At 59.6% G+C, this 12640-nt stretch overlaps 1 protein-coding gene across 6 annotated transcripts in view; it reads right to left on the bottom strand.

Annotated features, from left to right (window-relative positions):
* CAMTA1 (calmodulin binding transcription activator 1) overlaps positions 1-12640 on the bottom strand; it is an 851919-nt gene that overhangs the window by 88346 nt on the left and 750933 nt on the right. For all 6 annotated transcript variants that reach the window (XM_042949355.1, XM_042949357.1, XM_042949361.1 and 3 more), the window contains 2 exons: positions 3603-3743; positions 244-2090 (listed from right to left, as the gene is read on the bottom strand). In XM_042949355.1, the coding sequence (XP_042805289.1) occupies positions 244-2090; positions 3603-3743 (1988 nt within the window). The remainder of the gene's footprint in view (positions 1-243; positions 2091-3602; positions 3744-12640) is intronic.

The raw sequence follows: 12640 nt of genomic DNA, 5'->3' as shown, positions 1-12640 counted from the left end.
AGGTTAACAGCAGACTCTCATCCTGGCGGGAGCGGGAGGGCCACCTGGCCCCCAGGAGACCCTTGGCCTTCAAGTGGAGTCTGAGAGCCGGTGCTGGACAAAGGCCACGGGGACAGAGGAAGGGGACAGCTTTGTATGGTCCACAGCTTCCTCCAAAGGGCAGCCGCATGCAAACGAGCCTCCCTGAGCCGAGCGAGGGCGCCGGTGGGCGGGTGGGGGAGGCCGCGGGCGGCCCCAGCTTACCTCTGGGTAAGACCACTCCGGGGAGTAGTCGGTCACCATGAACACCCGTCCGCTGTGCTGCAGCATCCCCAGGGTGCCCTGCGCTGGGGTGGTGGAGACCACCTCAGCCACGTGCATGTAGGCCATGGTGCCAGCCCCGCCCTCGGCACTGGTCAGCTGCAGGCTCCCCTGCTGGGGGCTACAGCAGGGCATGCACATCTCCGCCTGGGCGAAGGGGGCGCGGGCCCCGTCTTCCGACTGGGAGAGCGCCGCGCCGTCCCCCGACACCAGCTGGTGCCCATAGATGGTGCCGCCGCCCCCCTCCACGGAGATGAAGTCGTTGATCAGGTCGGAGAACTGGCCGCTGAAGGAGATGTCAAAGTGGTCCAGGCTGAGCTCCATGCTGGAGGCGTTGGCGAGGCCCGGCTGCGCCACCGGGTAGAGTCCCTGCACCACGCCGCCCGGGAGCATGGGGACCCCGCCGGCGCTGCGGATCACCCCGGTGGTCTCGGGCTGCAGGTAGTGTTCGGAGCTACAGGCCTGCAGCTCCCCAGACTTGATGAGGCCCTCGCCCCCTTCGGCCACCTGCGAGGTCTCCATGGTGACCTCCCCTTCCGCAGCCATGGCCTGGAAGTTGGCCTGGAACTGCATGAGGTGGAGGGAGGAAGCAGACTCTATCCGTGTCTCCACGTGGCCACCGCAGGAGCTGGTTTGTGACGAGGCCTCCGTTTTCACCGTGGGCATCACAAAAGCGCCCCCGGACTCGCTCAGGCTGCTGTGGGCGTTCTGCTCGACGGGGAGGGGCTTGCTGGCGTCCTGCAGGAAGAAGCTCGGGGAAGGGGTCTGGTGGACGTGGGGGCTGCGGCCCGTCTGGCTGAAGCCGGACGCGTAGTCCTTGTTGGAGTCGATTGCGCTGAAATCCATCTGCTCCAGGGTGGTGCTGGGGCTCAGGCCGCCGCCCGACGGCAGGAGGCTGGAGCCGGCGCTCAGGGTGAGGGAGCTGGAGGCCGCGGCTGCCGCCGAGGAGGAGTACGCCTCTTTGGCCATCTGCTGCTCGAAGGACGTGTCCTCGGTCTTAATCTCCTTGGCGAGGACGGTGGTGAAGCTGAAGCCCCTCTCCACTGGTGGCGAGTGCCGCACGTTGGTGCTGACCATCTCCGCTTTCAGGCCTCCGCCCCCGTACGTCTGGCCCTGCTTTGGGTTATTGAGGAAGCAGTCAGGGTCGAAGTTCATGGTGGTTTCTGGGATCTTCCGGCCACCGTCGAGGGTGGTGGAGAGGACCAGCTCTTCGGACACGTTGGTGGGCAGCATCGACAGGCTTTCCGAGCCGCCCGCGGTGGGGAAGGCGAACTTGTGGCCGTCGGAGCTCACGGCCAGGACGAGGCCCTGAGAGGCGTCGGGCGAGAGGAGGTGGTGGTTGGGGCCGGTGGTGGGGGACATGGTGTACACGGCCTCGTTGGTGACCTCAGACATGAACACCGTGGCGCTCTGGGACAAGCTCCCCATCACGGAGGCCACGGCCATGCTGGACACGCCCGTGACCGCAGGGCTGTCCGCCATGTCCGGGTCGCTGTTGAGCCCGCTGCTGATGGACACGGGGGAGCTCTGGGTGGTGTCGGGGACCTCCACCTGGTTGGTGGACGAGACCTCCGTGCTGTTTTGGTGCAGCAGCACGGGCTTGGCCACCTTGCCGTTCCTCTTCTCGCGGCTCGGGCCCTTGCTGTGGCTGTGCTCGTGCTTGCCCTCGGACACGTCATTGTGCTGCACCTCCGAGTGGCTCCCGTACCCCCCTGTCCGCGGCTCTACCTTCGGCGAGATGATCCGGTGTTTGGCACTGTTGCACTTGTGGTGAGCGCTGCTGCCCGCTCCTGCGGAACGAGAGGCACACGACACACGCATGCGCGCGCACACGCACACACACGTCCACGCACGCACGTGCAAACAGAGAGTCAGAGCCGGGGCCCCCCGTCGATCGTGCCCCTGAGCGGCTGGGGGCCCAGGCAGGCCACTGACCCCTGGGGCTGGCGCGTCACCCACGCGCAGGGTCGCGGGGTCTCTCACGCGCCCTATGGAACCGCCCTCGGGGGGTGGGGCGGGGCTTTTTCCTTGATGCGCTTTTCCAATGCTAGTGATAGCACCTCAGGACATAGGCGGTTGGGAAGGACAAGGGGGAGAGTCTGTCATCCTCCAGGAAAACCCTTGCCGCCTTCAGAGACAGACACCATTTACCGAAACAGCTCTTGCCGGCCAGGGTGGGCGGTTCAGCCCAGAACCGAGGCTGCGTCCCTCTCCCCTGCCCCAAACCGGGCTTGCCTGTTCAGGCTGCGCAGTGTTTCTTTGCAGAGAGCAAATGCACTCTCTCTGCATTCGCTCTCGGGCCCCAGGACCAAAGAGGGTTCTGGACTTTGCTCCAGAGGCAGAAAGGTATCTGCCCCCCTGCCTCATTTGGCCAGCCTGGGTTGTGTCCTCAGCTCTTCGTGGGTCAAAATCCCTCTAAGACCCAAGCAAAGGCAATGCCTTAGCTACCCCCCCCCCCCCCCAGCTCAGTGGCAGAGAGGGAGAAGCTCTAGGCCGAGGGTCTCTGGACTCTGGCCAGTCTCCCCAGGGCTCTGCACGCAGTGGCCAGGTCGGCTCTTCTCTCTTCTCTCCCCTCTGCCATTATTTTCATTCCAGCTGATAAGGGTCACCTCGCTTTTGATAAAAGGGTGACTTCTCCCCTGCGCCTATTACAGCCTCACCACCATTATTCCTAAGTGCGCAAAGACTTCTCAGGGAAGTGACATGACCCTCTAATGGAAATATCTAATTAAGGCAGAGAAGGAAATGGAGAATGCACATTCCTAAGAGCAAATATCATTATCAGAAAAACAGGCACATTAGGACAGGGAGTGCGGGACGCTTTATATCCTTGGAGGGGACAGAGGTTAAGGAAAGAGGTTCAGCTCGAGTGGTCCCATTGACTCAGGGCTGACCTCCCGGAAAAGCCCGTCTCAGCCCTGTGCCCGGGCCCCTGGGCTTCCTGACGACGATACCCAAGATGGGGGGGCCCGGAGGGTACCTGCTGTGTGTCCATGAGGCCTGGAGCCCCAAAGCCTTGCACTCCCCAACTCTGCTGCCCCCATTCCTAGAGGGACCTGCCTCTCTGGAAACTGCTCTCTCCTGCCCCAAGTGGGCAGGACGAGGGTGAGTCAGTCCCGGGTGCCGTCCTGCGCTGTCCCCTGGCTCCTGGCTGACCCCGCCCCGCCCACTGGACATCCAGGCCACCCCTGAGGAGGAGAGCCTCACCTGCTGCCTGCAGAGCGCCCCCTGCCCAGCTGCCCCAGCTGCCCCAGCTGCCCCCGCTGCCCCCCCTGCCCCCTGCCCCTGGGAGCCCCGCTCACCCAAGCTGCCGGTGCAGAGGCAGTTGTGGGTCCGAGGCTGCGGCTTGGTCTGGTGACTGTCGAGAATCTGCTGCACCAGCTGCTCCACGGAGAAGCCTGAGCTGCTGTTTCCGTTGCTGCAGGTCCACTTGATGCCGTGGACTGTGGACAGAGAGGGGCAGGGGGGCGGTCAGAGGTCACGGGGTGCAGGGGCAGGGCCCTCCCAGAGCATAGCCCCCTCTCTGCTGGGAGGCTGGCTCTAGGGGTGAAGTGATATACACGGGGGGAGGGGGGGGAGGAGGGAGGATGGAGGAGGGAGGGCCAGGCTGCCCCATGAGACCCCCCACTCCCACTGGGAGCTCTGTGCTCTTCCTCTGCCTCCCCTCCTCCCTTCCCTACGGTGCACCCTGGGGAGCGGACGACCTAGAGATTTGCTTCTGTTTTCCCGAAGTCCAAGTGCACCAAAGCGGTTCTTCAAGGGAGGGAGGGCTGGGCCTCTGAGGGCCCTCCCCCACCCCCAGCTGCAGGTAGTGGAGATTTGCGGAGGATATGGAGGCTACATGCTGGGCTGGATACCCCACCCCCCTGGAGGGGTGCTTCCGATTCTTCTCACAGGACTTCTCGGCCTCAGGGGCTGCAGGCCAGGCTGTGGGGGCACAGGGGGCAGGACTGAAGGGCCCACATGACCCGGACAGTGGATGCCCACCGATGACCAGACGCCTGGATGGCCAGCCCTAGAACTGTGTTGTCCCTGCCATCGGGGTGGGTCCACAGAATGACTGAGGGTAGAGCCCACCCTGAGCACGCCTGCCTGGCGGGAGAGGGGCCGACGGTCTAAAATAAACTGACTTGCCACCTGGGCCTGCGGACTGATGGATTTCACACCCACTGCTCCGTGGTCTCAGCAGGAGCAGACCCGGCCGAGAGGTGGTGTGTCGGGTACAGGGCACAGCCCGGCTCTCTCTGGTGGCTGCTGGTGGGCCAGGTTCCAGAGGCAGGGAATCCATAGCCCTGGGGTTGGAGCCAGTGCCCAGGGCTCTCAAAGGGACCCGGCTTGCTGTGAAATGGGGCGAGTGGGAGCAGGTGGTCCGGGAAGAGGAGCAGGGCAGGGTCATGCTAGGCAGAGGCCAGTGGCTTTGCCAACGCAAAGACAACTTCCTTTCTCCCCTGGCGGAGCTCCTCTCACACGGAGTCCAGGGGAAGAACGGTCACAATGCCCAGTGTCTGCCCTGGCTCTGTGAGGCTCCAGGAGGCAGAGGGTCTACACAGAGAGTAGGAGCTGGGTCAGATTCAGATCTGGATTTGAGTCCAGGTTGCAGTCTTGCTGTGTGAATTTGGGCAAGTCTCTAAACCTGTCTGATCCTCAGTTTCCTCACCTGTAAAATGGGAATAGACTAGCGTGTGCCTCATGGGGCGGCCAGGAGGAAAGTGCATCCACCTGCCCGGTACTGTTGTGCTGACCGTTAATGACGACGATAATGCCGGCCTCGTTCCACGGCCTGGCTGATGCCCGTGGGAACTGGGCTTGGGGGAGGAAGCTGCTTGCTGTGACAGCCGCCGGTGGCTCTGCCTTGGAACACCCTGCAGAGAGCTCCATGGCTGCCGTTCCTTGTCAGCACCTGTATGTAGGGCTCCAGTCGTTTTTCAGAGAAAACCCCTCGTGTGTGGGTTCTGATGTGCTGGGAATCCCGCCAGGTGCTGCTTTCCTTGTCCGTGCACCTGCCCCAGGTATTTGTCTGGTTCTGATGAGGCCCATGGCCCTGCTCCCAGAGGGCCCTGGATTCTGGTGGGTCATCACGAGGGGATGGGGGCTTGCTGAGTGGCTTCTGTCCCTGAGCCAGCTGAGCTGCCTGGAGTTGCGGTCCTGGGTGCCTGTTCAGAGTGCTGCGTGATGGGCATGTGCAGCCCGGGGCAGTGCTGGGGTTTCCGGCCTACTTTTCGCTGCCTTGGGATCCCTTGGGGAGCTCTTCGGCAGCCCCAGGAGGTCTGTGATCCTGCTGGCTCAGGCCCCAGCTTGTCCCCCGGCAGCAGCCGAAAGGGAAGGCCCAGGCCAGGGCTTTGCAGACCTCATTACAGCTGTGGGACCCTTTTCTCAAATAAACCTCTGCTTGGAAATCCAATATGGAAGACAGATAATAGCAGAAGGAGCCTGGTCAAGGCAGGAGTGAAGGCCAGGGTCCACTGGCCTGGCCTCGTGCCCGGGACCTCTTGGCTGAGGATCTTTTCTAGACTACTCATTTTATAGAGAGGAAAGCAGAGGCTGGGGTGGGGGGTGGGCAGAGCATGTCCCGACCCCTGCCCCAGCCCAGAGATTATGATATCCTTGGTCTGGGGTGTTGCCGGGCTTTTTTTTTTTTAATTAAAAATTTTTTTTTAACATTTTTAAATTTATTTTTGAGAGAGACAGAGAGAGAGACAGAGAGACAGAGTGCAAGCAGGGGAGGGGCAGAGGAAGGGAGACACAGCATCCGAAGCAAGCTCCAGGCTCCGAGCTGTCAGCATAGAGCCCGATGCAGAACTCGAACCCACGGACCTTGAGGTCATGACCTGAGCCGAAGTTGGACACTTAACTAATTGAGCCACCCAGGTGCCCTGCCAGGTTTTTGTTTTGTTTTGTTTTTTTAAAGCTCCCAGGAGTTCCTCACGGGCAGTCAGGATGGGGAACACACAGCTCTGTCCTCAGCCTGAATTTTTACCTGCAAGTCTGGGAGAGAGCAGAAGACCTTCCAGAAACAGCATGGCCTCTCCTACCTCTGGGAAGGACTCAGAGCAGATGCTCACTGCAAAGGCAGACCAAGGTGTTCTCAGGAAAAATCCCACCTGGGTCTGAACTTGGCTCTCTGGAGAGAGGAACTGTAGGGCATCCTACAGGCAGCCCAGTTGTGGGTCTGGGGGTGGGGTGGGGTGGGCTGTTTTATCCCTCGAGTGAGTGGCAGGCACCCCTGCTGGAGTCTTCTGGCATTTCTGAGCCCCGCTCTGCGCTGACAGCGGCCGGCTTGTCCCAGGCTTCCTCTCCAGCCCTGCCATGCGGGCACACTTACAGCGTTCTTTCTGCCTCTTGCTCTCCTCCTTCTGTTGTTAAGGTTATAAAATGAAAACCCAGTGAAGGGTGACAGATTGCAAGCGGAGAATTTCTGGATGCTTAATGCAAATTGCCTACTGTCTTGGCACATTCAATATGCAGATTGCGTCCCTCCCCCTCCAGTGGGGGCTGGGGGAGAAGCCCCCTCCTCGGAGCTGGTGAGTTGTTAGTACTGAATATCAAATACTATCAAGACGGCTTTTAACATGTCATATGCTCTGCTTCCCGACACGTAATGAATCAGTGGGGAAGGAGATTTCTATGGGAAAAGAGCGTTTTATGGAGGGAAGGTTAATGAACACGTGCGCTGGCCTTCTGTCTCCAGCCCTTCCCTCTTTGCAAAAGCAGCAAAATGGAAACTGCATTTAAAATACACTTGATTAAATGTAAGGTCATGACCTGGGGGGGTGGGGAGGGAGGCGGGCAGGGGAGAAAAGGGAATTCCCAGCAAAATAACCTCCTGGTGGCTCTGGGTCACGTCTGTCCCCTCTGTTTGCTAAGTCTTGGTGGAGGGCACCGGGCTCCCAGTTCCCCAGCCATCAGCCCCCCATCCATCTGCGGCCACCTCAAGTGGGAGGAGTGCAGCTTGTACAGAATCCCAGGGAGGGGGGTCTCCCATGCACAACCCTGGGGGGTGGCCCCAGGAAGGCTGGGCAGGGGAGGGTACCACTGGGGGAGAAGGCAGGTATGGGTGGGCCAAGCCTGGAGTGGCCAGGAGGGCCCCACTTTCCACTGGAAACTGGGGTATTCGGGGTGCTCCTGTGCCACCCCCCTCCCCCCGCAGGGGTCCCGCTGCTGCCCTGGGACCAGCCATGGCTCTGGCCGGGCTGCCCGCAGCATATCCTGCATGAAGACTGGCCTGCAGAACAGGGGCCGGGGTGGCTGTCACAGGAACCCCCAGCCCACTCTGGTGCCGACCTGGCCTGTATTCAACACTTACCCTAATTACCACCCATGGCTAGGCAGCTACAATCCCACTAATATGAATAATCAAAATGAAATCAATGACAGCAGCATGTGGCCATGCTTTGGAGAGTATCTTCTGATGAACAATTTACCCAAGAGGCGGCCAACCACTGGGAAGAGAGTCATTGGGATCTAGGAGAGGGGGCTGGGGACGGGGAGGGGGCTCACGGCCACGTGGTGCTGGCGGCTAGCCATGGCCTCGTGGGTTATGGTTGCTCCGGTCCAGCCTTGGAGGTGGGGGGTGGGGCGGAGCTTTGGCGAGGCAGGCTAGGCCTGTCACGCCCTGTAAGGACAGAATCGCGTGCCCCCAAATTCTTAAGTTGAAGCCCTAACCACAATCCGACTGTGTTTGGAGATAGGGCCTTTCAGGAGGTCACTGAGGTGAAATGAGGTCATAAGGGTGGGGACCTGACCTGATAGGACTCATGTCCTTGTAAGAAGAAGAGAGACACCAGGAATGTGTGTGCATATCGCGGAGGCCATGTGAGGGCACGGTGAGGGACAGCCGTCTGCAAGCCAGGAAGAGAGGCCTCACCACAAATCAACCCCACTGACACCTTGATCTTGGACTTTAGCTTCCAAACTGCGAGGAAATTAATTTCCATGGCCGAAGTGCCCCAGTCTGTGGTGTTCTGTTGTGGAAGCCCCAAGAGCTTACTGGCGGGAGCCCTAGAAGCCCCAGGAGAGACCCAATCCTGCCTTGTGCACACTGCACACTTAGTGTGTGTATACGTGTGTGCACGTTCAAGAGGCCCTGAGATCAGGGACTTTCCAGAACCCGGCACTGCGCTAGGCTCTTTATATGTTGACTACGTTGCAAAAGGACACGAGTTACAATATTATCCGTCCCCGCCGGAGCATTAATGTGGACAGGGCATTGGGCAGCGGGTCTCAGGCTGTGGTCCCAGAAGCAGTCTGACCACCTGGGATCCTGTTAGAAATGCTCATCCCCAGGCCCTACCCAGACCTATCGAATAAGAAATTCTGCTGATGGGACTTAGGTCTGGGTCTTAACAAGCCCCCCAGGGATTCGACGGTGGCTCAAGTTTGAGACCCACTGGTCTAGAGGTTATGTCTCTAATCCCTCAACAATCCTTTGAGGCAGAATTCTCGTCCCATTTCATTAACATGAAGACCAAGACAGGAAAGTCACATGACCTGTCCAAGGTCACACAGCAGATAAGTGGGGGTGGGGAGCGGTTGCCGTGTCTAGCTCTTCCCATTAAGCCACCTGCCTCCCAGGGCCTCCCGAGCCTGCAACCCTCTGGGGACCAAAGAACGGCAGGAAGGTTAATTAGTGACTGGAGGAGAGAGAGCTACTCCTTAGGAAACTGAACTTCCCTTCCAATCACAGCTGGACTCATTTCTGAGGGACAGGGTGTCCAATTCCCCAGGTGGTGACCATGCAGGAGACCCTGGGACCTGTGGCTGGGCCAGGTGTGGTCCCCCAGCCCGCTGCCCACCCTGACCGTGGAGGGGGCCAGGTGGGCACCCGGGCAGGGCCATCAACCCGGGGCAGGAAGTGGGAGGTGGGGCTTGCCATGGACCTGCTCTTGGAATGGATGTCAGCAAGAGAGGGAGGGGGTCCTGTGGGAGGAGCCCATCCCTGCATCTACACCTGGGCTGCCAGGGTCCCCAGGAGCTTGCTTGGCCTGGGTTCTCTTGGCACACTGGGGTGCGTTTAGGGGACGTTTCTACAAGAGACAGGAATTCAAAGAAACACTCCTCCCGGAGAATGAGGTATTTGTGAGGACAGTGATTGGGTCTGAGACAGGGGTTCCTCACCTGGCTTTCCAGTCACTGGGGGTGGGGTGGGAGGGGACTCACTGACCGGGGGTCCCAGGGGTACCTACAGAAACCACAAACGTCCATTCCTGATATGGCTACCCTAAGCAGCCGTGAAACTTCGGGTAAGGGCAGAGCGAACCATTGAGCTCAATGTCCCAGCTAGCTGTATAGAAAGAAGAGCCTGTGGGGACAGGCTGGGACATGCTGGCCTGGGGGGCAGGGGCTCCAGCTGCTTTCCTCACATACGTGTGGCCTTGGGAGGATCTTTGATTTCTCATGGCCTCAGTTTCCTCACGTGTAAGAGGTATGCTTTACCTGACTGCCCGTCACTGTCCCCAAGGGACTTCAGAGACAGATACGTGAGACCCACACCCAGGATTCTGATTCGACGGTGTCATTAGAAGCTCTGAGGCGGGCCAGGGCGGAGGGCTCTGAGACCTCCTTTCTGCTCTGAAACATCAAGCCTGGAACACTTCGGAGAGGAGCTGGACAGAGTCAGAAACGAGAACATGGAAAGCCCCGCCCCCCTCCCCCCCTTAATCCCATAGTGACTCCAGGAGCTGGTGAGAGCTAGCCGCCTGTCCCTGTTTGCTCTGTGGGGCAGAAACTTCTACAGGTGTGACAGGGCACTCTGGCTGGAGCTTGGGTCACTACAGCAACTCCACAGACAGTGCCTGCCGGAGCCCACATTTGGCCTTCTCTGCACGGGAGGAGATTTCTTGGTATATGGCATACAGGTGACAAGTGGAATGTTGGTGACAAAGATAACCACACCTGCCCCCCCTCACCAAACAGAGGCCTGGTGGTGGTGGTGGTGGGGATTGTTCCTTCCTCCTTCCCCATCAGCCTGGGCTCATCCCCTACTCCTGCCCAGGTACTCAACACTCAGTAAAGACCCATAAATAGGGTGGCCATTTAGCCTGCTGTCCAGGCCGGTCACCTTGGAGGCTTGACGGGGTGCTGGGATCATCTGGCTGCACAATGGTATAAACCGGCCTGTTCCCAGGCAACCCTGGACGTATGGTCACCACACTTAGGAACCACGTGATCGAGGCCGGGGCGGGAGGGAGCTGGCCAAGGCCACGTGCCTCTTGCGTGAATGAGCCCGTTTGGATTCCTGCAAGTTGTTGACACTAAGGCTGTTTCCATGGCAACAAGGTCAATGGGAACTAGCAGGCTCTGAGAGTTTCGTCTTGACTGTGTTCTTATTGACGGGAATAAAGGCCCTCCTTCTGATTCCTGGGTTCAACTGGATAAAATCTTCATTAGATTTGACGTCTCATATCCAGACACACACATGCTGTTCCCTTGCCCCATTTCACCCTCAACTGTCTTCTCCTACTGGGCCTGAGGACATTTCCAGAATCTCACTGGGAGGAGTGCAGGGGCTGTGCGGGGGCAGGACGGCGTGCACACGCAGGGACGCAAGTGCTGAGTCCCCAGGGAGCTTGTAATTCCTGGTTCTGGAAGTCTGGGGATGTGGGGCTTCAAGACCCCTCCTCTTTCATCTTCTATGGTGGGGGGCACCTTGTTCTGACCGTAGACACGCCGTGGAGAAGGGCAGGGGGCCTGAGAATGTACCGCTTCTTCTGGGTGGGAGGGACCGGGAGCCGGTCTGAGCTGTCCAGGCCACATAGGGACGGGCTCCTGAGCCCTTAGCCTCCCGGGCGACCTCTGATCTCCTAGGGGCCCCCGTGTCCCAAAAAGCAGCCCGGGCCGAGTGTTTCCTTGCTAAGCGGGTCCAGGAGGTGGCATTGAGGAGCTGGCGGGAGGCTCTCAGACTCCCGACTTGCTAAGTGCCATTGTTGCCGAGGCCGGGAAGTCTGCGCCCCGCTAAGAGGTGAACGTGCCCGCTGCCCTGGTTGTGTAGCGATGTCGAAGCCCAGCTGGCCAGGAGAGAAGCTCCAGCTGTTGTCCCACAGCCAGGGAGCCAAGTGGGCTCTGGAACCTTCTCTCCCCCTGTTCAGGGGTAACAGCAGACCATCTCCCAAGGCCCCGCTCAGTGGCAGAGATGGTAGGAGTGACCGGCCCAGCAGTGCCTCCTCCAGGCCGCTGGCAGTGGGGGCGGGGACCACGTGGGATTCCAGACAGCTTCCGTCTCGCGGCTTTCGAGACCCTGGGCTTGTAGGAATCCTGGCATCACATGCCTCCTCCTCACGTCCGGAGGTGGTGCCTGCTCGCAGGACGGCAGGTGCCGCTAAAAGGGTAGCTGTCTCTTGGCTCCCGACTGGGTGGACCAGAACCTTCGAGATTCAAAGAGAAGCTGAAAATCTGGAGATTTTAATATTGGCAGTGAATTCTAAGTTTCACAAAACCAGCCCCCGGCCCTGAGCAAGGCTCTGTCAGCTCAGGGTGGCAGCCAGGCGCGGGATGTGGGTGGGGCTGCTGTGTCCCCAACAGGGGCACAGGATACACTCCATCCACGCACGCGGAATTAGGGGCTGGTGAGGACAGAGCCAGGATTCTGCAGCAGCAGGGGGTGTGAGGTGCCCAAGCAGCCAGGGACAGACAGGAAATCAAAAGAAGTATTTCTCTTTCAGTTTTCCTACTTGGGGGCCAGATCAGCTAAACACAATTTAGCCTGAGGGAGAGAGGCACGTTTGCAAACCAAGCCCGGATCCTCTGAGCAGAGCAAGGAAAGGAAGCAAACCCAAACCCACTTGCCTTTGATGCCCCCTGTCTGCTCTCCTCTGCCTCGGGGTGGGAGGTGCCAGGAAGGCGCGCTGGCAGGAGCTGGGGACATAAGGGGACCCACTCTGCCCACTCCCCGTGCCTGAGGAGTTTGGCTCCTAACCAAAGGGACAAGCAAAATGGGCAGGAAAATCTTCTCCAGGCCTTTCTGTACTGTCTTCACCTCCCCCAGTGACTCCAAATCCTGTGGACACAGGCAGGGAGCAGGGCAGAACCTTCCAGATCTCACAGTTCCATCCACCGATGAGGGTCCCTGCTCTTAGGGACAGAACTGCCATCCTAGGCCCTGGGCCTGCCATGGGGACACAGATGTGCTTCCATTCATGGCATCCCCACGTGTCTCATGAGTTCAAGTCCATGAACGTCTGGCAAGACCCCATTATGTACCTGGCTCCGACATGAAATTCAACCCAAGGAAACTTCTAGGGTAGCATATCTCGACCAAGAGTCTATGGGAAGACTTCACAGGACTACTTACACCCAATCCTTTGTGCAAGTTCAAGACAGGCGCTGTCTCCACCGCCCGCTTCCC

The sequence above is a fragment of the Panthera leo genome, chromosome C1 (assembly GCF_018350215.1).
Source record: "Panthera leo isolate Ple1 chromosome C1, P.leo_Ple1_pat1.1, whole genome shotgun sequence".
Lineage (NCBI taxonomy): Eukaryota > Metazoa > Chordata > Mammalia > Carnivora > Felidae > Panthera > Panthera leo.
The sequence above is the reverse complement of the archived record's forward strand: the minus strand, read 5'-3'. Positions and strand labels throughout refer to the sequence as shown.